We start from the raw sequence: 20522 nt of genomic DNA on the forward strand, positions 1-20522 counted from the left end.
TCCCACACTTCTCCTTGTGCTAGAATTTCATCTGAAGTTTTACCATTTGTCTCTTTTGGCAAAATTACTATTTGGATAATCTAAGTTGTAAATGTGGTGGAAACTGGCATACGTCTGTTACCATCTGCTCTTGTGTTCCTGTTTTATTAGGCCCATCATCTAGTGAGGTTTTACTGACTTCTTAATCCCTCTGGCCCCTGAAGAACCACAAATGTCAACCTTTGTTCAAAACAAACTTTCATTCATTTACCCCTTGGCTCCATCTGCAAAGAAGTACCTGGGGGCCAAGTTTGGCCAAAAGACTTGCTCTTGTTTGATTTGATATTGGGACTCCTCCAAGAATTCTTACTGAGCCTTGGCATTTCCTAGGCATGGCTGTTATTTTCACCCACATCTATTCCAGCTGATAGCACACAGCCGTGTTACTGGAAAGTCTGGAAAATACTGATGTATGTAGTTTGGGCTCCTTGTCTGCAGCTTGCAGTTTTCAAGTTCTACATATGCTTTGAAGTACTTTATCATTCACTAGGCATGTTAAAGACTTTTTTTTGCATATCTGTTTCTTGTATGTTAATAGGCAAATATATGTTTGTGTCCTTAACCTGATTTCAGTGAGATTAGTAAATTCAGGTGGTGCTGTTCATTATTACAGGCTAAGTTTTGCTCACTTATCTTCTGTGAGGCTACATAGATAAAGGAGTTTTGCACAGCCTTCCTAGAAATGCTATAGAAATGTTTGCAAGGGAAATGCTATAGAAATTACTGTGGTTGTTTTTAGGGTTGGTCCTCATCCATAAGAATACAGGGCAAGTAATTCATCCTGAGAACTGAACTGTAGCTCTCAGGAGTGCAGAGAGGCTTCTGAGTGTTCAAAATCCCTCCCTACAAAGCTGTATTTAACCTCTATTTTAGGTGGGTTTCCCTCCAGGTGTGGTGAACATTGTGCCAGGCTACGGCCCCACAGCTGGAGCAGCCATCTCTACCCATCAGAGCATTGATAAAATTGCTTTTACTGGATCGACAAAGGTAGGTCATGGATTCCTTATAAAACACCTACTGTGCCTCTTTGTATTTTCTTCTAAGGCAGCAATTCATAATAGATAATGCCAATGAAATATAAGTGATTTCCAGCACTATTTTCCATCGTGCTCTGTGAGACAGGATTTCTTAGAAGTGTTCAGGATTTGTCTAGGTCAGGTCCATCTCTTTTTTACTACCAGTTCCTGTGCTTGTGACAATCCCACCTCTGTAAACTGGGATTTTGCCATACTGCCACATATCTATAAGATCTGTAGTAGATCTTCTGACACAAGGTAAGACACTCTACAGGAGTGACTGGCAGTTACTTAACATCATGTCATTGACCTGATGGAGCTTCTGGGCAAGTTTGCCTGTTAATCCTGCCCTGCATATGTGTGTAACTAGAAAACATGTCATTCAGAGCCCTGAAGAATTCTTCCTTGGCTTTACTTAACTCTGAGGAGCTAGGACTTGAATAAAAGCATGGCCCTGTGCCTACGACTTCCTCCAGTGATGCGGATGGGATTAACATGTGAGTGTCTTTTGATACCTGCACAGTAAAGCACCTTCCTATTTGTTTTTTTCCTGTAAACAGCTATAGCTGCCTTGCGAAGGAGGGGGGTGGCAGTGAGGCCTCTGCAGTATCAGACACCTACAGCCATCCTCATCTGTGTAGGGGAACGGAATGCATGGCTTGGCCTGGTCTATAGAACTGAGATACAGCTGTGACATACACATGAATTTGTCTCTAGCAATCGTTGCTGCAATTTCTCAAACAAAAGCATGCTTATAAATGTGACTTTTTCCACTCGCTGTTCTAGATTTTTCTTGCAATGTTTATGCACACACCCTGAAGAAGGGGCAGCATGCTAAGAATGGAAATGCTAACACCAATGGGTTCAGTTGAGGCAAACGTAGTTTCTTCACTTTTATAAGAATAATATTATTCAAGGAAATGATCACTTGATTATACTCTGCAGTTACGAGTATAGGTATTAGAATGCATGAAGTCATCAAGTTACTTAATTATTGCTAATTACCTTGAATGGAATTCTTGGTCAATAAAGGTAAATCACTAAACATTCAAAAGCTATTGCACTTAACAACAGTACCATCTAGTGGCTTTGTGTAGATACTTAACCCAAAAGAGAGTGTGTGTTAAGCCTCTGTTTCTGTATAGAAATAATGGGAACAAATGTGAACACAAAGTAAAAGTTCAGTGAGCAATTACTCTCCTGATAGTTGGCCTAATCTCAGAGTTTATCCAGATACCTACTTCTCTCCAAATCCTAGATCATAAGCTTTTAGCCCAGATTAGATGCTAGCTGTGTGAAAACAATAGAGCTTATAGACTTTTCCAGCCCACATGAATCTGTTTGGGTTTTTAATGAAAAAGGAGTATCCTGTGGATTAGGGGCATAAGGAAAACCTCAGCTGCTGGAGCCTATGGGCAAAAAAACTCCTATAGATGCTGTGCTTGTCTTTCTAATCCATGGGTGTGCAGGAAGCACCAAGGGAGATGGATTCTTTGCTAATGTGTGTGTGATTTTAGAAGTGTTTTCTTCCCCCTCCACCCATCTGTGAGTTCAGCTGCACCTCTGCAGTGTTTGCAGCATAATGCTACTGTTTCTGAGCCAGGAAGTAAAGCTAATTCAAAATACATTTTGACTTAGTTTTTAAGCCCCAGCTTGGGCTCAGTGCCAGCCTGAAAATGCTGATGACAGACTAGACTCTATGAGAGTTTTCCCATCTACATTTCTTCCTTTCCCTCAGTTTAACTTGCTCCTCCTTGGCCAGCTAGCTTGTAGTAACACTTCTTGCATAGTTATGTTCATCTGCAGCATGATGCATCACTTTATTTCTCCTGTCTCTAGGGTTAGGCTGCTAAGTGATTAGAACTGATCTGTACTTCTACATTTAGGACTTCCACTTGAGTTATGAGGGCAAACCATGAGAAATGCTGACTTAGAATTGCCAGCTAGCTGCCTCATAGAAACATAGAATGGCTTAGGTTGGTGGGGTCAGTAAAGGACATTTAGTTCCAACCGTCCTGCCATGGACAGGGTTGCCAATCACTAGATCAGGTACTCAGTATCCCATCCAACCTGGCCTTGAATGCTTCCAGGGATGGCACATCCACAACCTCTCTGTACAGCATGTTCCAGTGCCTCACTTCCCTCAGAGCAAAAAATTTTGTTGTAATGGCTCACTTAAATCTCCCCTTTTCTAGTTTAAATCCATTTCCCCCTTGTCCTACCACTATCAGAATAAAAAGTTGGTTCCCCATCCTGCTTGTAAGCTCCCTTCAAGTACTGGAAGGCCGCAGTGAGATTTCCCCTCACTGAGCCTTCTCCAAGCTAAACAAGCCCAGCTCCTAGCCTTTCTTCATATGAGAGCTACTTCAGCCCTTTGATCATCTTAGTGGCCCTCCTCTAGACCTTCTCCAACAGCTCCACGTCATTCCTGTACTGGGTACCCGCAGGTTTGGATGCAGTACTTCAGATGGGGCCTTACAAGGGCAGAGTTGAGGGGGACAGTCTCCTACCTCTCCCTGCTGGCCACCCCTCTGTTATTGCCCTGGATACTGTTGGCTTTCTGGGCTGTAAGCTCACATTACTGGCTCATGTCCAGCTTTTTGTCCACCAGGATCCCCCCCAGTCCGCTGCATCCTCTGTAAGGCTGTGCTCGCTGAGTTCTTCTCCCAGTCTCTACTGCTATCTGGGACTACCTTGACTAAAGTGCCATTTCTTGCACTTGGTCTTGTTCAACCTCATTGGATTTTCACGTGCCCAGTTTTTGAGCCTGTCCAGGTCTCTCTGGATAGCATCCCTTCCTTCTGTTGTGTCAACTACACCACTCAGTTTGATGTCATCACATGCTTTCCTTGCTCACAGCTGCATTGCAGGGCAACAATATTTTTAGGCAGAAATGAAGTTGATTGCTGTATACCAAGGTAAGATACAAGAAAAGCAGATGCAAAATAAAGTCACCTAAAATAAAATGCTTAATAACTGAAACTCCTGAAGTGATTTAATCCATACAATCTCTAACAAGATTAGATTACTAAATTATACTGACACTTGATTTGCACTCTTCTTGTGAGGAGTTCCATTTTTTTTTTTCTTTTTTCAAAGGGAAGAGAAATCGCTGTTTTGGTGTTAACAGTTTGTTGTTGGTATTCCTTTGTTAGCAGCCTAACAAAGAAATAATTTGGGAAAACATTTAATAGGAAAGGTATTTTTTTTTTCTTCTGGGGAACTGGGGAGAAATACCCTTGGTTTGATGTTATTTGGATTACAATGTGGAATGAGAGTAAATCCTTCTCTTCAGGGAGTTGGCCAGATAATTTCCATCAGATTACCAGAGCAGGCTGCTGTGCAGAGAGTGCCACAGCAAAGCTAGCCAGAATTTATCTGCTGATGTTGTCAGATATTGTCTTGGAAGGGATATGACTCAGCTGTGGAGCAGCTCAGCCCAAACAGTCAGAAACTGGAAAGTTTTATCTGAAGAAGCTGAATTCTTGATTTCTTGATTTGTAACAGTAACACTTTACAAATAACCCTCAGAGCCTCACAGAGTGCTGGTGTTGAGTGGGAGATGCCTTGTTCTGCAGCTGTGGGTAGCAGGTAACTTCAGAATGTAGTTTCTGTAGTTCTCCCACGTAGCCCATCATTTCAGGTCTGCCTAAAACAGGCATTCATTCTGGGGCTGGTTTTGACCCAGCTTAACACAGCAGAAGGAAACTCAAACTGTATAAGAGTGCTAGCACTAACTTCTGTCTGCTTCAGCTGCCTGCTAGGCTCTTTGACCTTTTTTGACATCACACTTCACACGTTTTAAGACTTTTAGGGGGAACTGCCCATGTCCGTTCTTTGTCTCAATGCTGCAGGTTGGGAAACTGATCAAGGAAGCTGCTTCTAAAAGCAACCTGAAAAGGGTGACATTAGAACTCGGAGGAAAAAACCCCTGCATTGTGTGTGCAGATGCAGACTGTAAGTACTGGCTGCTGTGTTTATTTGCTGTAAGAGACAACTTGGTGCTCTGTTTGCCTCTGCTGTCCTTTGGCAGCTAGCAGGGCTGGTGTTTGCTATTGCCTCCATCCTAAAGGCTGGAGGAAACCTCTGCTTAAGAGCAGGATGACCTCGTGCTGCACTTGAGCTCTTCTCCAGCATGGGGACCATTCCCATGAAAAATGAGGAGACCTCATTGCTTTCCCTGGGGATGGCTGTAGCTGAGGCAAATCCTGCGTTTGTACACATCTGCTGTTGTGGTACCTTCTCTTTGGTTTGTGGTACAGCATAGCCTGAGCGAAGTGGTGGGGAAAGCAGTTTCCTAAAATATAACCCTCCACCCCAGGTGTTCATATGACAGGAGAATTCCATAGGACCTGATCTAATCCAGCTTTCACCTCTATCCTGGGAGCCTGTACAACTCATTTCACATGGTACACTGTGACTGTTGCATTAGTGAGGAACACTATAAGATGTGTAAACTGTGGCTACCATTTGAAAATTCTTTTTGGCTTGAGAAAAATAATCTCTACTCTTCTGTGTAGTACAGTGGAGATTGAATGTCAGAGTTACTTGTGTCACCTACTAACTGTGAGTACTGCAAGGGGAGGGTCTGAGCTGGCTGTACAACAGAAGGGCATGTTGCTTTCTAAACAGTCAGTGCTGAAACAAGTCTTTGGGAACTTGCATTTTATTTAGGAATCCACATTTGAATTCCCACTGCAGACAGAAATGGTTAATGCCCTCCATGACTCCTTATGGAAGAAGATATCTGTGGCTGTGGCGAACTAGTCTCAGACAAAAGACAGGAGAGGGGGTGGAAATAATAAGAGAGCTGGTTTAAGGGCAGTGTGAGCCCCTGTGAGTGGGTGTGGATCATTGTCAGCATTTTTTAAGAAGTGTTTCAAAAGAGAAATGGAATGAAAGGCGAGTCTGAAAACATTGAAAGGCTGAAGCTGTGTGTGTGGTAACGCTTTTCCCTCCTGGGCTGCGTTGCAGTGGACCTGGCAGTGGAATGTGCCCATCAAGGTGTGTTCTTCAATCAAGGGCAGTGCTGCACAGCTGCCTCACGAGTGTTTGTGGAAGAGCAGATATATCCGGAGTTTGTCAAGCGCAGTGTGGAGTATGCCAAGAAGAGACTTGTTGGAGACCCCTTTGATGCCAGAACTGAGCAAGGGCCCCAGGTAACTGTGTGCCTGAAAGCAGCTGTTTGGTTTTTTGGTTGTTTTTGTTTAATTTTCCTTCTGAAAACATTATTCACGCGAAATATGGTCCTAGCAGAAGCTTGTAAGGGTGAGTAATGTATTGTGGCTTTATTTTTCTCTCTATTTTAAATATCAATCAATCAAAACCGTTGAAATGTTATGTTATGTTGTAATTTTTTAAACACAAATGTATTTAATTCACTTCTTATCCAGTATTATGGAAGGGGTTGCCTCCCTGGTACAGTAATCCAAAGCACGTTGCAGTGAGGAACAGTGCTACACAGATGGGTGCAGCTGCAGAAACAACCATTTCAGCTACTTGGCTGTGTTTGGCTATGCTGGTGATGACAAGTAGTTAAAACCCAGAGACTCCTGAGTCCCCACTTTCCATCTCCTCCTCTGCCTTGCTTCTGATCCTTTGGAGAAGTTTCAGCTGAATTAGCAGAAAGAACCATGCCAAGCTGATGTTGCAAACAGTTTTGTCAGTGCTGCCAGAGCCTTCATCTTATTTCTTCCTTCCAAGGCAATCCAAGCTGAAGTCAAGAACTCTGGAGGAGGATGATCCTTGAGTCAGATGTTCTGCAGGGCCACTGTTTGCTTCCAAAAATAAAGGGAGAATCCCAGAAAGCTATAGCCCAGGCCTCCTGCTTGTAGTATGACACAGATATTCTTCTTTGATGCTGTGTGGGATCCCTCAGAGAAGGGATGACTGTGGGGACATTTGCCTCCCCTTGCCTGGATCTCTATGCCCATTCACACATGATCCATGCATGGGAGAACTTAAATGTGTGTCCTCTTGAAAGGGGAATAAAATGATGTACATCTCTAGGCTGTGATGGGGCTGCATCTTTCCCTGTAACTGGCCTAGAAAGAGATTTCAAATTGCTTAGCACTCTTGCGAAAATAATCCCATGTTGGATCTTGCTTTGGGAGAGATGAGCTGATCCTCAAACAGTTCCAGCATGCTCTCAACTTCCTGTAAGAGCTCTCAGCTTTTTATGCTTGTTAGATTTATACATCATCATCCTAAGACTTACCCAGCTTTTGGTAGCAGTTATTGGCTGCTTATTTCAGTTCATCTATGCCCTTGGTGCTTGCCAGGCTGGCAGAGCACGACACTGCTGTCACTGCTATATACAAAGCTATAACTAAGGGTAGCAGTAAGTACAGAGATTCTGGTTGTAAAATATGGTCCATATATCCTCTCCTCCTTCTAGCTTACCTATTGCCCTTGTAGCTAGCAGAGATATCATCCCATATGCACACACTTGAAATTTTCTGTGTGCAGTTCTCAAGACCAAGACGGGGAAGTGTTGTGAAAGTGGAAGGAAACTGTTAAACTCAAAGCTTTCATGTGGCTCTGGTGCAAAGAAACAACCACTTCCTCTGCAGATATGGTTGCTCTCCCCTTTATGATGCAACATGCAGAAGTTCAAGCAGAAGAAAAATAATACACTATCACAAGGGCTTAAAATATTTCTGAAAGCAGCAGAGATTCACACCTACCCACAAACTACTGTTGAACTGTAAAGTTTCCAGACTTCTCTGTACATGCAGTAACCTGCTGTGCTGGGAGGATGGGGATTATTTTAAACTGATGGAGAAGGGAAGAAAACATCTTTCTTCATCTTTCTTTTCATCTCCCTACCTTAGGGCTCAGCTGCCTCAGGTCCAGGTCATTGTTTTACTCTCCTTCTACAGGTCAACTTATGCAGTGTTACCAAAACCATGCAGAGGCTGCTGTATAGACCTCTTTCTGGGATGATCACTGGCTTAGATGCTAACTAGGTGGAGGAGTTGAAGCCTGACCTTAGGCTGTGGTGTTGGTAGCCTGTGGTGTTGGTAGCCCGTGGTCCTTTTGATCCTTCACCAGCTCCAGGTGCTTTTAGCCAGACAACAGAACCAGGAATTTTGAGGCAGAGTTCAGATTGTGTGCAACAGGAGATCCTCTGCAGTCTCAGTGTTGAATTAGTGTTCTGTGAAAGCAAACCACACTGTGGCTGAGCATATTTCTAAGGAGCTGCTGGGACAGCCTGGCACAGGGCAGTCAGGGTGATAGGCAGTAGTATCCGAGAACTTAAAGTTGATGCAAGCTATCCTGGAGAATTGGTGCTGTTTGCAGCTGCTCCTTCCTATATTGTACTGTGCTTATAAGCTAGTTTGAGGAACTGGCTGATTCAGGTTTGAACCAGGCTTTTTGGAAGTGGGGAAGAAACACTTTACTCAGATCAGTTCCCTGATGTGGATTACTGTACTGGCATGGATGCTGGTGGCATGGGTGTGGGGAAAATACTGTGTCAGCTGCAGTGTTGGATTATGCTGTTATAAACTGCGCTTCTCTGATCAAATTTAAACAGTATTAAACTTAAATAGAAATGAGGCATGCTTCTGATGTGACTTCTCCAAAACTCATGTGTGTCTGACTGCGTGGGCTGGCTGAGATTCAAAGGACACCATAAGAAACCTGGGGGGTGATCAGGACTGTTTGAGTAAGGTGCCAACCTCAAGTAACAGACCAAGGGCACTTTTTAATTCTGGATTCCTGTGAACTATGTTATAGGAAATAATAAAGTAAATCTGCACAGATGACAAGTTAGTTAACCAGGGCATTTACAAAACTGAACAGCAGAGCACATCATATAAGACTAAGGTCCTAGTGGACTAGAGCAGGGATTAAGTTGGAATGAGGCTAGACTAGCTTTGCTGCTGTAAAGCCTCAAATGCTGAGTCTGTGAAGCATGGTCTACAGGAAGAAAATAGACACTCAAACTTCTGTGTGGCACTTGCTAGCCAGAAATTATTCAGCCCAAGCCCTATTGCATGAATTTTAAGACAGTGAATTCTTTTCTTAGACCATAGACATTTGTGTATATTAGAATTAAAGCATGAAAGTAGAACATGCAGGTGGAAAGGGCATGGGTCAGTCAGTCTATTGAACACAGTTGTGGGGTTATTCTGTAGGATTACAAAGACTGGGTTTGGGAAAAGAGAATCTGCTTCTCACAGTTCTGGCTTGAGTGAAACAAGACTTGAAGATTTGGGGGTTTTCAGCATTATGGTAATCTTTAAAAGTCTTTTCTTTTGAACGAGTTGGACAAAAAATAGAATTGCTCTATCAGATCATGTGTTTTTAATAGAAGGCAATCCTGAAACCATAAATAATAGTAGAGTATGGGACAGAATTTAAACAAGCTTTGCAAGCTCTAGTTACAATGACAAACAGTTCCACCCTTGCATGTCATTTTTACAAATGTTTTCTTTCCCCAGTGTCTTTTAATCTAACTATAGTTTGCCTTGCAACAAGTTACAGCTGTGTAAATATCCTTGTTTTGTTTTCTGTGATGTGAAGTGGATGAACTGGATTGGTCTGGATCACAGACGTGCCAGGATGGAAAGCAGTTGCAGATATTTTCAAATTATTTACATTTGGCTGCTAAGCAACAGGACAAATAGACAATATGCATGACACCTGCCAAACTGACTGTGACACCCTGTGTCCTACACGAGGGCACAAATTTCCTCATGCAGTGGCATGCATCAAGTGTTTTCTTGGGTAGCATCTTAACACCTGAGAGAACATGGGCACTCAGTACAAGCAGTCCACAGTGCATGTGATATGCACATCTGTGTGACAGGAGGTGTACTGTTCTCTGTTTTCAACGTACCAGAAGTGCCCCAAGGACACCCTCCTGAAGCTTTGATATTTGTCTAAAAGCATGAAAACTTGGATTGCGTGTGGCCAGGATTAACAAGGGACAGGATATAGTCTGTAATCTGAAGGAGTCAAATGTGAAATGCTCCATGTAAACAGTCCCAACTGGCAACTGGCCCTGCAAAATTAAAACAGATGTCTAGGGAGGAGCACTGAACCAATACAAGCATTTGGTGATAACTGGCATTCAGAATAACCTCACAGGCTGCCAGGCAACCATAAGCCAGTGGCAGAGTCTTGTATTTAATTAACCGCCATGGATTTGTTGGTTTTTGTGTTAGTTTTATGGTTTTTTAACATCTTCATGAGTATTTTACCATCTGCAGCCTGCTGTAATAAGGCGTAGCATTGCTTAATTATGCATCTTTGCATAGCCACATCCATTTGTTTGAAACCTGACTATACTATTCTGTGATTCTATACCTCCAGTGCGATGTTGCATGCTGAGCACGTACTGGTCAGAAGTGCTGTGGGGTTCTGCACATCTTTCCAGCACATGACCTCTGTGAAGTGATGTCTCCTGCCAGTTCAGAGAACCAGAAGATGCTGTGGTGCTACTGGTCTTTGAGGTCCTTGAAAGATGATTCTATTTTTAAAAACAGAATGCAGTGGAATTGCACTACACAAAGTCACCCCAGTAGTAGGGATCTTTTCATGCAGTGGATAATGAAGAATTGGCACAGTAATAAAGAAGTCACTACTGCCTGCTTTCTTTTTATGTTTGACAGATTGACCAAAAACAGTTTGATAAGATCCTGGAGCTGATAGAAAGTGGGAAGAAAGAAGGTGCAAAGCTGGAGTGTGGTGGTCTTGCCATTGAAGACAGAGGCCTGTTTATAAAACCCACTGTGTTTTCAGAGGTCACTGACAACATGCGTATTGCCAAAGAAGAGGTACAGTACAAGTCATTTGAACCTTTAAGTGTATATTCTCCTGTGAAGGGGAAGATGGCTGTAGAAAAGATGTATGGACACAGTTTGAAGTGAAAACCTGAAAGAGAATAGAAATCTCACATATGACCTAATAGAGTATCCTAAAAACAGCAAAATCTATATTCCGTTAATAGAGTATCTGCAAGGTGAGCTTCTATCTGGGGTAGCACAGGGCTGAGGGTGGGGTTGTGAGAGGAGGAAAAGAGCAGCACAGGCAAAAGGACTGTCAAAGTATTTTAGCAGCGTTTTGTCTTTCTGCACTATTAATGGGGTGTCTGTTTGCCAGCCATTTCCAATGCATTGCTGCTTTTCTTCATTTTATTGCGTTTCCCCAAAGGAAAACAATAGCCTTGTGAGTGTACTCACTGTGCAATAACAAATCCGTGGTGGGTAACATTGCCCTAAAGCTTTCAGATCTCATTTCCAGACCACTTGATGTAACACAGAATATAAGCAAATATTATACACCCAGATACAGCTGCTATGAATAGTGGTGTTAGTGGTTTCTGACAGAATCCATGATTTTAAAGCTCAGTGATAATAACTGAGATGGTGCTACGCTGGAGCAATTCTGTGTTGTCTTTGCCCCATAGTTGGAAAGGTTTCCTGAAGACAGACTCTGCTGCTCTGTACAGACTGTGCTGAGTGCTCATCTGCACCTCCTGCTGAATGGACTTGAAATTGCTCAGCACTGTTACAGGCTGATCCCAAATGACAGAGGAGAGTACAGTGGGTGTTCTTGCTCCACGGCTTAGTAAAAAGGAGCTGCTTTATAGTAGGAAAGTGGAACAAGAACTCCAGGATGTGCAGCTGGTGAGGAGGGAAGGAAGGACCCTGCTACACTGCCACTGAAAACCATTTTTCAATTAATGTTAGCATCTGAAATAATCTCAGATTCACTTCCCATGGTGAAATCCCCTGAGACTGACTATTTTTTTCCAATTTGAAAATATGGTTGAAGCCAGCAAAATGCAGATCTAACAGTCTGCCTTCCATTATTCATATACAGAAAAACTGAACAAGCTGCACATAATTAAATCCTGTGATATTCCTTTGAAATTTAGTTAATTTACTTTTCATCATGTTCCCCAGTGGAAAATAAGTTGATGCTAAAGTCCAACTGGCCCTCCAAGGAACCTGGGGAAGATATCAGTCAGTCTGGGCATGAGTTACATTCTAAAAATAGATGGAAAGAAAAGCTGAAAATCCCATGACAAGCCTTTTTTGTAATGAACTGACTCCAAATCCCAAGCTGTGATTCATGAGGCTTATCCAGTTTCATTCATATGTGGTTTAGTTGCAAATACATGTTTTTTTTTACCTAGGAAAAAGGTTCCACACCTTACCTAGAAACAGTTCAACACCTGGATCTTCCAAAAGGAAAAAAAGACTTAGGAACACTTGTATGTGCCTAAAGGCCAGGCACATTCCTGGACTGGCCCTCAGGCTGGCACAAGTGAGACTTTCTCTCACCTTTGGTGAAGGATCATTGTATTGCAAGGCTATGCCAGCCAGAGTGGTGCCTACCTGGACTGTGCTTGATGGAGGACTCCATCCCAGAAATGGGAAGTTAGTGTGTGCTGGCAGCTTTTATACTGACAACTTGTGATGCCAAGTTTCTGGTCAGGCACATCCTTCAGAAATGCACTGCATGCAAATTAACTGCATACACTGGCAAAAGGGAAGTTAAAGAAAACTTGCAACGCTTGGAATACACTAATTGCTTTTTGACTTTCTGAAACTTGTCCAGATCTAACTCTGCTTATTTTGATTTTTGTAGCTCATCCGTTAGTTGTGGCTTTCAGCATTTATTAACCACCACAGCACATCACTGTATTTTAATTCAGTTTAATTAGTAGTTTTTGAGAGTCTTCTAGTGAATTCTTGAAGGCTATGAAATGTATATAACGTTTCAATTATATTATCCAAACAGAGCTTCTGATTGCTTCAAAATTACCATGAGTAGAAAAGGCTTTCTTATACTAATATTTAATTGATGTGCAGATTTTTGGGCCAGTTCAGCCTATTATGAAGTTCAAGAGTATAGAAGAGGTCATAAGAAGAGCCAACAATACCGAGTATGGACTCACAGCTGCAGTGTTCACAAAGAATCTGGACAGAGCATTAACATTAGCTTCTGCTTTGCAGTCGGGAACTGTCTGGTAAGCAGGATAGAATGTGAGTTTAACCTGGTGTTTTGTTTGCTGGGAATGAGGAGGGCTGTATAATTTGGAAACCTGTGTAAGTGCTGGAGGTCACATTCATGAGTCTCTTTAATTCTTGATATTTTGCTCAAAAGCAATGTCCATTTATCAGACTAAAGTGGTGAGGACCAGATGTTCTGGCATGAAATAGTGTATTTGTTAATTCAGTCACTGTAGTTCTTCACTTCTGGGTAATTCAGAAAATGAAGGGGTTTTACCAAGTTCCACCAGGTACGATTAAAAAAAGATGGAATACTGATTTGTTGTTTGTTTCTTTTCCCAATAAAGACAGGAATGTGATCTGGTGTCTAATTTTATGCACACAGAGGAATGATTTCAGAAATTTGTGCCAGAAGAATCTACCTCTTTGAAAAATACATAAAAATACGAGATCATAGAATCATAAATTGCTCAGGTTGGAAAAGACCTTAAAGATCATTGAGTCCAACCACAACCTAACCATACTGCCCTAACTAGCAACCCTTTGCTAAAGCTTTGAAGGATACATGTGCTGTACATACATGGAGGTGCAGTCCTACAGCACCAAAGCATACCTGGTTCTCTTCAGTCATTTCATCTCACTGAGTTGCTGAGGAAGTATCTGCATTAGCTCTTTCTACCCAGTGCCTATTAGAACTGGGTGGAAGAATTTCTGTTTTACTACAGCACAAGTGTCTAATGCAGGCTAACTTTTTCTCTGTACCTGGAAGTGGGTGGTGAGCATTTAGACAGCTTTTGCAGTAAATGTGTTTATTTTAGAATCACAGAATGGCTTGGGTAGGAAGGAAGCTTAAAGATCATCTAGTTCCAACACCATGTTGGAATTAAATTAGGAGCTAGGCTGGGCTTTCAGTTACCTTTAAGCACAACTCTAAACAAGCATAAAATCCAGCTTAGGCATGAATGTCTGAGCCATTAGAGGCTAGAAAGTTGAGACATGAGGCAGACTTGGAGCACCACTCAAAAGTCTTCTGTTTCTGTAGCAAAATAAGATTTTATTGCTAAAATCTGATTTCTCAAGTAAACAAACTGTATAAAAAGAAAACTGACAGTATTTTTAATAACATTGCTGTTGTCATCACCTTGCTTCTCCTTGGTGTTGTCTTTTTACAACTGCTGTTTTCATTGTAGGATCAACTGTTACAATGCTCTGTATGCACAGGCTCCTTTTGGTGGCTTTAAAATGTCAGGAAATGGCAGAGAACTGTAAGTTTTGCTCAGTATTTTGTTTATTTGTGAATTGTGAATGCAGTAATTATTGTGACTTGGTGATAATATTGTTGAATTTTCTTGTAAACTTATGCTTACAGCATGCTGTGCAGGTTCTTGTTAGGCCAATACAGCATGGATTAAAAGCACAGCTATGGGGGCACGAGCAGTGCCTTCAGGATTACCTTCACCTGCTTTGTAAAATCTTAAAGACAGTCAATTCCACTTGAAAGCCATTTTGCTTACTAGTCTGGTTATTTCTTCTATGACTTATCAGAATAGCATTCAGTTTTCACTGAGAGTCATAAAATATCATCTTGTGAGTTGGCCAGAAGCATTCAGAGCTTCTTCTGTGACAGTGTAATTGTATGTATGTGAATGTATGCCATGATCAATAGACCCCGTGAGCCAAAATATCTTGTGCAAATTCACATCTGATTTTAGTGGCCTACAGCAGTATCTACAGCAGCTGTTGATCTGTGTCTGTGATGCACTTGTGCAGAAACCTCTTAAGGAAGTGCACACAATTATTTGTCCCTTTCTCTCTCTTCTTTTCCAGTGGTGAATATGCTTTGGCAGAATATACTGAAGTGAAAACAGTCACCATTAAACTGTCCCAGAAGAGTCCATGAAAACAGGAGGCCTGAAAATGCTGACATTCTGAATGTGACACACTGGGGACGTGTTCAGAGCAAGTGGGAGGGGAGGGGTAGGAAAGAAAATGGAAACGCCTAACTTTATTCCTCTAGAATCACTGAATCTGCTGGACTCCATTTTGTCAACTGGCTCTCTGAAAACTGATTTAACTGACCCTACTGGCAGCATAGCACACACTTGTGCTGTACAAGTCCCTGTCTTAACGCTCGTCTGCTACCTGTGTCTAAAATACTCCTCAGTCACAGTGTTAGCAGGACATCTGCTTACAAACTGTACCCCTAAAGGACCTGAACATCATTGGCATGTTAAAGAGACTTCTGGTACCATTAGCAATTAGTTGACTGTTAAACTTCTTCAGATGCACTTGGGTTTCACTTGGTATAAATGGACTTGTGTGATGAGGCTAATACAACTGACATTGATGGAGTTTGTGTGAAGACTGCAGCTGGAGTTTTAGATGGGAGTGCAAGCTTTCATGGAAGGATCTGTAAAGAAATGGTTTTTTGAAAGAGCTATCTTGGTCTCTCTAATTATACATGCATCTTCCATGCTGGTGATATTCTAGCCCTGAATGAAATTGATGGGAGTTACTTAAAGGACTCCTTTGGGGCCAGCATGTCACCTGACAGAGCTAGACTTTAAAGTGTCCTTTGAGGCTGATGTTTTGGTGTGCACACATCATACATGCTGTAAATGCAAGTTACAGACTTGCTAGCTCTTCTGGCTCCCACTGAGTCACAATTGTATCTCATACCTTCACTATAGCACTTTTTGCAAGAGGATTTTGCACTGTACTTACCGTGATGATACAAAGTTGATTTCTAAACATGTAGCATGGTAGATACCCCATGGAAAATACCCCATGCCACTCTTTCTGAGAGGGAGCAGGAGAGCTGCAAGAGGCTGTCCTCCTCTCTCTTTTGCTGTAACTGTCTGAACATCTCTTCATTTTTTGAGCCAGAGCTATCATTGTGAGAATAAAACTTATGAGTTCTTCTCACTGCTTCTTTATCCCTTGTGAATGTAGCTTAAAATGGATTTCTGGAAGTACAGTATAAAAAGGCAGGTGCTCCTAAGCCCATACTGAATGCTAAGCATGTAGGTGTACAAATGAGTTAGCCTGGAATGAGCTATGGCTGGACTTAAATGTGTCAGCACTTTGTAATAAGTGTTGTTATCTTGTAGCTGTTCCTTCACTGAGGAATAAACTGCCATGAATTGTCAATGGCTTACAGCTGTGTAAGCATGCATTTCCATGAATAGCATCCATGGAGCGGCTGTCACACCAAGTTCGTGCCTTAGAATCTCCTGCAGTCATTTCTTTGCATGCCCAGATGCCTACAAGGTTAGTGAAAAGCCACCTGCTGTCCTCAGTTCCTGGCTTCATTACTTTCCTGATTCTGTACTGCAGAACCACTTACAAACATATGAGAAGCTCCACGTCTACAGGAGCTGCAAGTAAGCAGGAGTTAGTGGTGTCAGCTGGTTAGGAAGTTCATCTGATCTTGCTAGGCTCATCCTCTGAAAGCAAAGCGATGCAGGCTCCTTATGGAACATGGGCAGTTCTCCATGGAGCACTGGTGAAGACTTGCTTGGAGTTTTTCTGGATGTCAGGGCTAGAAGCAGAAATGAAGGTCTAACTTCTGTTCTGTGATACAAGCGAGATCTTAACCAGTAACTTCTGTGATCAGAGAGGTAGCTGTCAGTAACGAGTTCAATTGCATGAGTGGATGTTTTTCAGAAGGAGGAAGGAAGGTGGGTGATGGTAAGTAAAGGAAAAAGTTTGCATGAGCCTAAACTTCCTTATTAGTTTGCACTTCAACACTGCTTAATTACTTAAACGACATACCTCCAACAGCTGTGTTCATCTAAGTGCCTGTCCTCCCATGGTGGTGTGAGATGGGAAAATCTCCCCATCCAGCAAAGGAAGCGTCCTCCCTTACCCCACAAAAGGCCAAATGGGAACATTGTAAATAAGCTTCTATTTTTGTAATACACTTAAAGCTCAAATGTCTTCTCAGACAAACGTTTTACTTTTGCCTACCAGATGATTTACTGGGGCTGCAGTCAGGCAGGATGGAGGTAAGGCAAACAGTAAAAGGCTGGTTATCCTGATGTATCTCTGTATTCACTTTTGATTAACAGTGATCAATACTGAAATCATTTGAAGTTCTTACAATCCTAATATTTTGGCTTTATATGTATAATATATATTTCAACTTCTTTTTTTCCCATATCAAGTTTTTTAAGTCAGTGTATCTCTTATTGTATAAATCAGGGTTTGACTCTACACACTGAATTTTCTAAATTATATTACACTAGACACTAACTTTAAAACAACCCCTTAGAGGGTATATATTCTTTCATTGCACAGTAAGGCTCTCATGAAATACTACTTTATAAAAAAAGGAAAAAAAAAAACAAAACTATATTTATAAATTAGGATACAGTTAATCTAATGTATTTTTATAACCAAGGGTACATGAAAATGTTATGTTTAAACTTCTTGTATATATTTAGACTATGGGTATCTTTTTGTAATAGTTCTTGTTCCTAATAAATGTTTAACTTTGTGAAATAGTTTCTGCATGCTGCATATTGATATGGCTCAAAGTAAGAAGGGGGAGTGGGAAAATTCTATTGCCTGTACACTGGAAGGGGTTAAGGCTTCACGTTTGTGGAACAGAATGGCACCGTGCTGTTGGTTGCAGGAGGTTCTTCCTAGAACAGCCTGGTGTCTGTTTCCCCATACAGAAGCAGTATTCCCCATACAGAAGTGTGCACTGGGCTCACAAGATGTGATTTCCAGGTGCCCCTTCCATGCAGCAGGGCTGAACGTGGAGTGTCTGCTTGTGTGTACGTGGGGGTTCTGTATCGCATTGGGGAACTGTGAAGGATTCACAACTTGGATTCACTTCTGCAATTGGTGAAGAATTGTGTGCTCTAAAAAAGGCAGGGGAAAGCAAGTGCTCAATGTGGTCAGCTTTACGAATAAAAGCTGGGTTGAGTGGCTGTTAGCTTACCCTCTGAGCAGTCTCTTGAAAGCTGTGCCACTTGCAGTAAGCGGAGAGGGGAGGAGACCTGCAGCAGGCAAGGGCAAGCACAGCTCCTCCCAGTGCAAAGTGGGATGGATCCTTTATGCCTTCTGAAATGGACCTCCAGATGGAGAAATCTGAAGGCACTGCGGCCCATGCTGCCAGATGGGGCTTCCGGAAACCCTCTGAGACACAGCCATTGTTGTACGACTGCCCCATGGTGAGACATTCCTGTCTTATTTCCCTTATCAGCAGAGGGGACAGAGCAGGAACATACCATCATTTTTAACGCTCTTCGAATGGCCTGGGTTGAAAAGGACCTCAAAAATCACGTAGTTTCAACCCTACCACAGGAAGGGTCACCAACCACTAAACCAGGTGAGAATAGATACAAACGGAGTTATGAGTAAAGCCGGGAAGAGTGGAATGAGATTTGGAAAAGGAAAAAAAAGATGGAGCGAAGAAATTCATGCTAGGGGAAGTTATGGTCTCTTTCAAAACAAAGGGGAAAAACGTGATTTTAGATTTTATACTTTTTTCAAACAGTGGAGGGGAAAAAAAAAGTGTAAGAAGGGTCTGTATAAGAACCAGAGTGTGAAGCATAAAAGACAGCAGGCACAATAGAAGGTGCAGAGGGTGTCCAACAGGTGGCTGCAGGCAGACGCAGATTAAGGGACATCTGAACACACTTTGAAAGCACCTGTGAAGATCTTCTCTGCGTCTCCATAACCACAGCGAGAAAAGCACCGCAGAACAAACCTCAGGCGGCAGCAGCCACGGATATGGGTTTTTCCATCCTCAAGAGCCGCATCTCTTGATTTGGTCCAGGGAAAGATCTGTGCGTGTCCTGCAAGGGAGCGTTATAAATAAACAAAAGGCAGGCCGAAATGCCTTCCCTTAGTGAGGTACGTCAGGTGAGGAAGATGCAGCCGGAGTGTCGCGCAGTGAAAGCCGGTGCGGTCCCAGGCGGTGCGGGGCGCTGCGGTGGGCAGGGATGCGCGCACCGCCCGCGTTGGCTGCGGCGCCCGGCGGGAGGCAGGGGGCGATGCTGCCGTGTTTTTCCCGAGAGGAGCAACTCCGGGATCCGGGCGAGGAGCAGCCTTTAGAAAACAGATCTCGGGTTGGGCCGGGCCTCGGGCACAAATCCGAGCAGCGAAGCACCCGCACGGCTGAGAGATGGCGGTGCGGCCCCTCCGCCTCCGGTGTCTTTCAGGAAGAAAAAGAACGCGCAAAACTAAAGCGGTGTAAGCACGAGTAGGGCGAACCCAGGCAGAGGGCGGACACCAAACGATGGGTGTGGGGAACGAGCCCGGCATTGGGGCAGCCCCGCGGTGCCCCACGGCGGGGAAGGGCGCTGAGGGGCGTCCCGGGCAGCCGACGGGGTTCCGGGCGAGACGCGGCTACGACCGCGCCCTGACCGCGGCTCCCGGGCGGGCCCAGCCGGGGCCGGTGGCGGAGGAGGCGCCGCGCGGCTGCCCCGCTCCTTTTCCTTTCTTCCTCCCTCCGCCTCCCGCGCAGCACAGCGAGGCGGCCGGCCGGCGCCGGAGGAGGAGGAGGCGGTGGCAGCGGAGAGCCGCCAGCCCCGGGACGCAGGAGGTACGGCTGCCCGTGCCACAGCGCAACACCGGCTGCGGGGCGGGTGGAGTGGTGTGCGCGCGTGTGTGAGCGGGGGGGGCTTTTCTATGCGGAGAGAAGCGGGGAACGAGCTTCAGAAAAAAAGTTGGGAGCGAAGTTGCGGAGCGAGCGGGGGCGGCGGGCGCTGCGTGTGCGCGGGGCGGCGGCGGAGCGGGGGCTGTGCGGGGCGGCACCGCGCTGTCATCCCGCGCCGCTTCAGCCCGCCCGGGAGTTGGGGGCAACGTGGGGCTCGCGTTGCTAGCTGGGATCGGTGGTCCCGCTTCCTGGTGAGTTGTACGCACCGGGTGCCTCCTCTTCTCGCTCTCCGTCTTGCGATCTGCCGAGCTTTTTTCCGTGGTTGTTCCCTGCGGGGATCCGCTTCACCAAAACGCGGTGGCGGAGACTCAGGAGAGGTGTTGGGAATACATGTGATGGGGTTGCAGCCCTCCCCCAGCTGTGTTCTCGTGCTCTTTCTCCTGTGTGGCATTCTGCAAAGCTCAGAGGACCCGCACGGCGTCGTTTTTCCGGGAGTTCTCTCTCCCTGCATCAAATTAAGACGTGGTATTTGCACGTGTTACAGCTGGGTGCATCTTGCTTAAGGTAAAAGCATTGTGGGGGTATTTTTAGTAGACACAGAGGCCCTGAAATACGGAAATAGAGCAGTGCACTGACAGCTCAATGCTTGCTGCCATAGCTGCAGCTAAAGGGAACCGATGATCGAAATTGTGCTATTGCTTTTCTGTTTGCTGTATGTGAAGAACATCTATTCATCCCCTCCGTGTGAAAGTTTCCGAACTCAGCCCCTTACAGGTGCCTGAGTTGCACTCTGATGTGTGGAGGCCATGATGCTGGGCTGTGTCTGCACACCTGTGTCCATTTACAGTCAGGGCTGCAAAATTGTTCAGCTGTAGGATGGGTGTGAAA

At 44.0% G+C, this 20522-nt stretch overlaps 2 protein-coding genes and 1 long non-coding RNA gene across 9 annotated transcripts in view; 2 read left to right on the forward strand and 1 right to left on the reverse strand.

Moving 5' to 3' along the window:
* Positions 1–17527, forward strand: part of ALDH1A3 (aldehyde dehydrogenase 1 family member A3) — a 35096-nt gene extending 17569 nt beyond the window's left edge. The window contains exons 7-13 of the mRNA XM_010717554.4: positions 913–1026; positions 4910–5012; positions 6030–6214; positions 10676–10840; positions 12884–13041; positions 14215–14289; positions 14852–17527. Coding sequence (XP_010715856.2) covers positions 913–1026; positions 4910–5012; positions 6030–6214; positions 10676–10840; positions 12884–13041; positions 14215–14289; positions 14852–14924 — 873 coding nt within the window. The 3' untranslated portion in view covers positions 14925–17527. The remainder of the gene's footprint in view (positions 1–912; positions 1027–4909; positions 5013–6029; positions 6215–10675; positions 10841–12883; positions 13042–14214; positions 14290–14851) is intronic.
* LOC146543567 (uncharacterized) lies at positions 6065–20189 on the reverse strand. Its single transcript, XR_014885900.1, has 2 exons — positions 19901–20189; positions 6065–18831 (listed from the first exon to the last, which is right to left on the reverse strand). It is a non-coding gene; the product is annotated as an uncharacterized LOC146543567 (long non-coding RNA).
* Positions 19044–20522, forward strand: part of LRRK1 (leucine rich repeat kinase 1) — a 68341-nt gene continuing 66862 nt past the window's right edge. For 3 of the 7 annotated variants that reach the window (XR_014885896.1, XR_014885898.1, XR_014885897.1), the window contains exon 1: positions 19263–19580. The gene's annotated coding sequence lies outside the window, so the exon portion shown is untranslated. Of the gene's footprint in view, positions 19229–19262; positions 19581–19866; positions 19886–20522 lie in introns of those variants that run through there. The other 4 variants (XM_085233970.1, XM_085233969.1, XM_085233972.1 and 1 more) reach the window with 4 other exon arrangements.

The sequence above is a fragment of the Meleagris gallopavo genome, chromosome 12 (assembly GCF_905368555.1).
Source record: "Meleagris gallopavo chromosome 12, MGAL_WU_HG_1.1, whole genome shotgun sequence".
NCBI classification, from domain to species: Eukaryota; Metazoa; Chordata; class Aves; order Galliformes; family Phasianidae; genus Meleagris; species Meleagris gallopavo.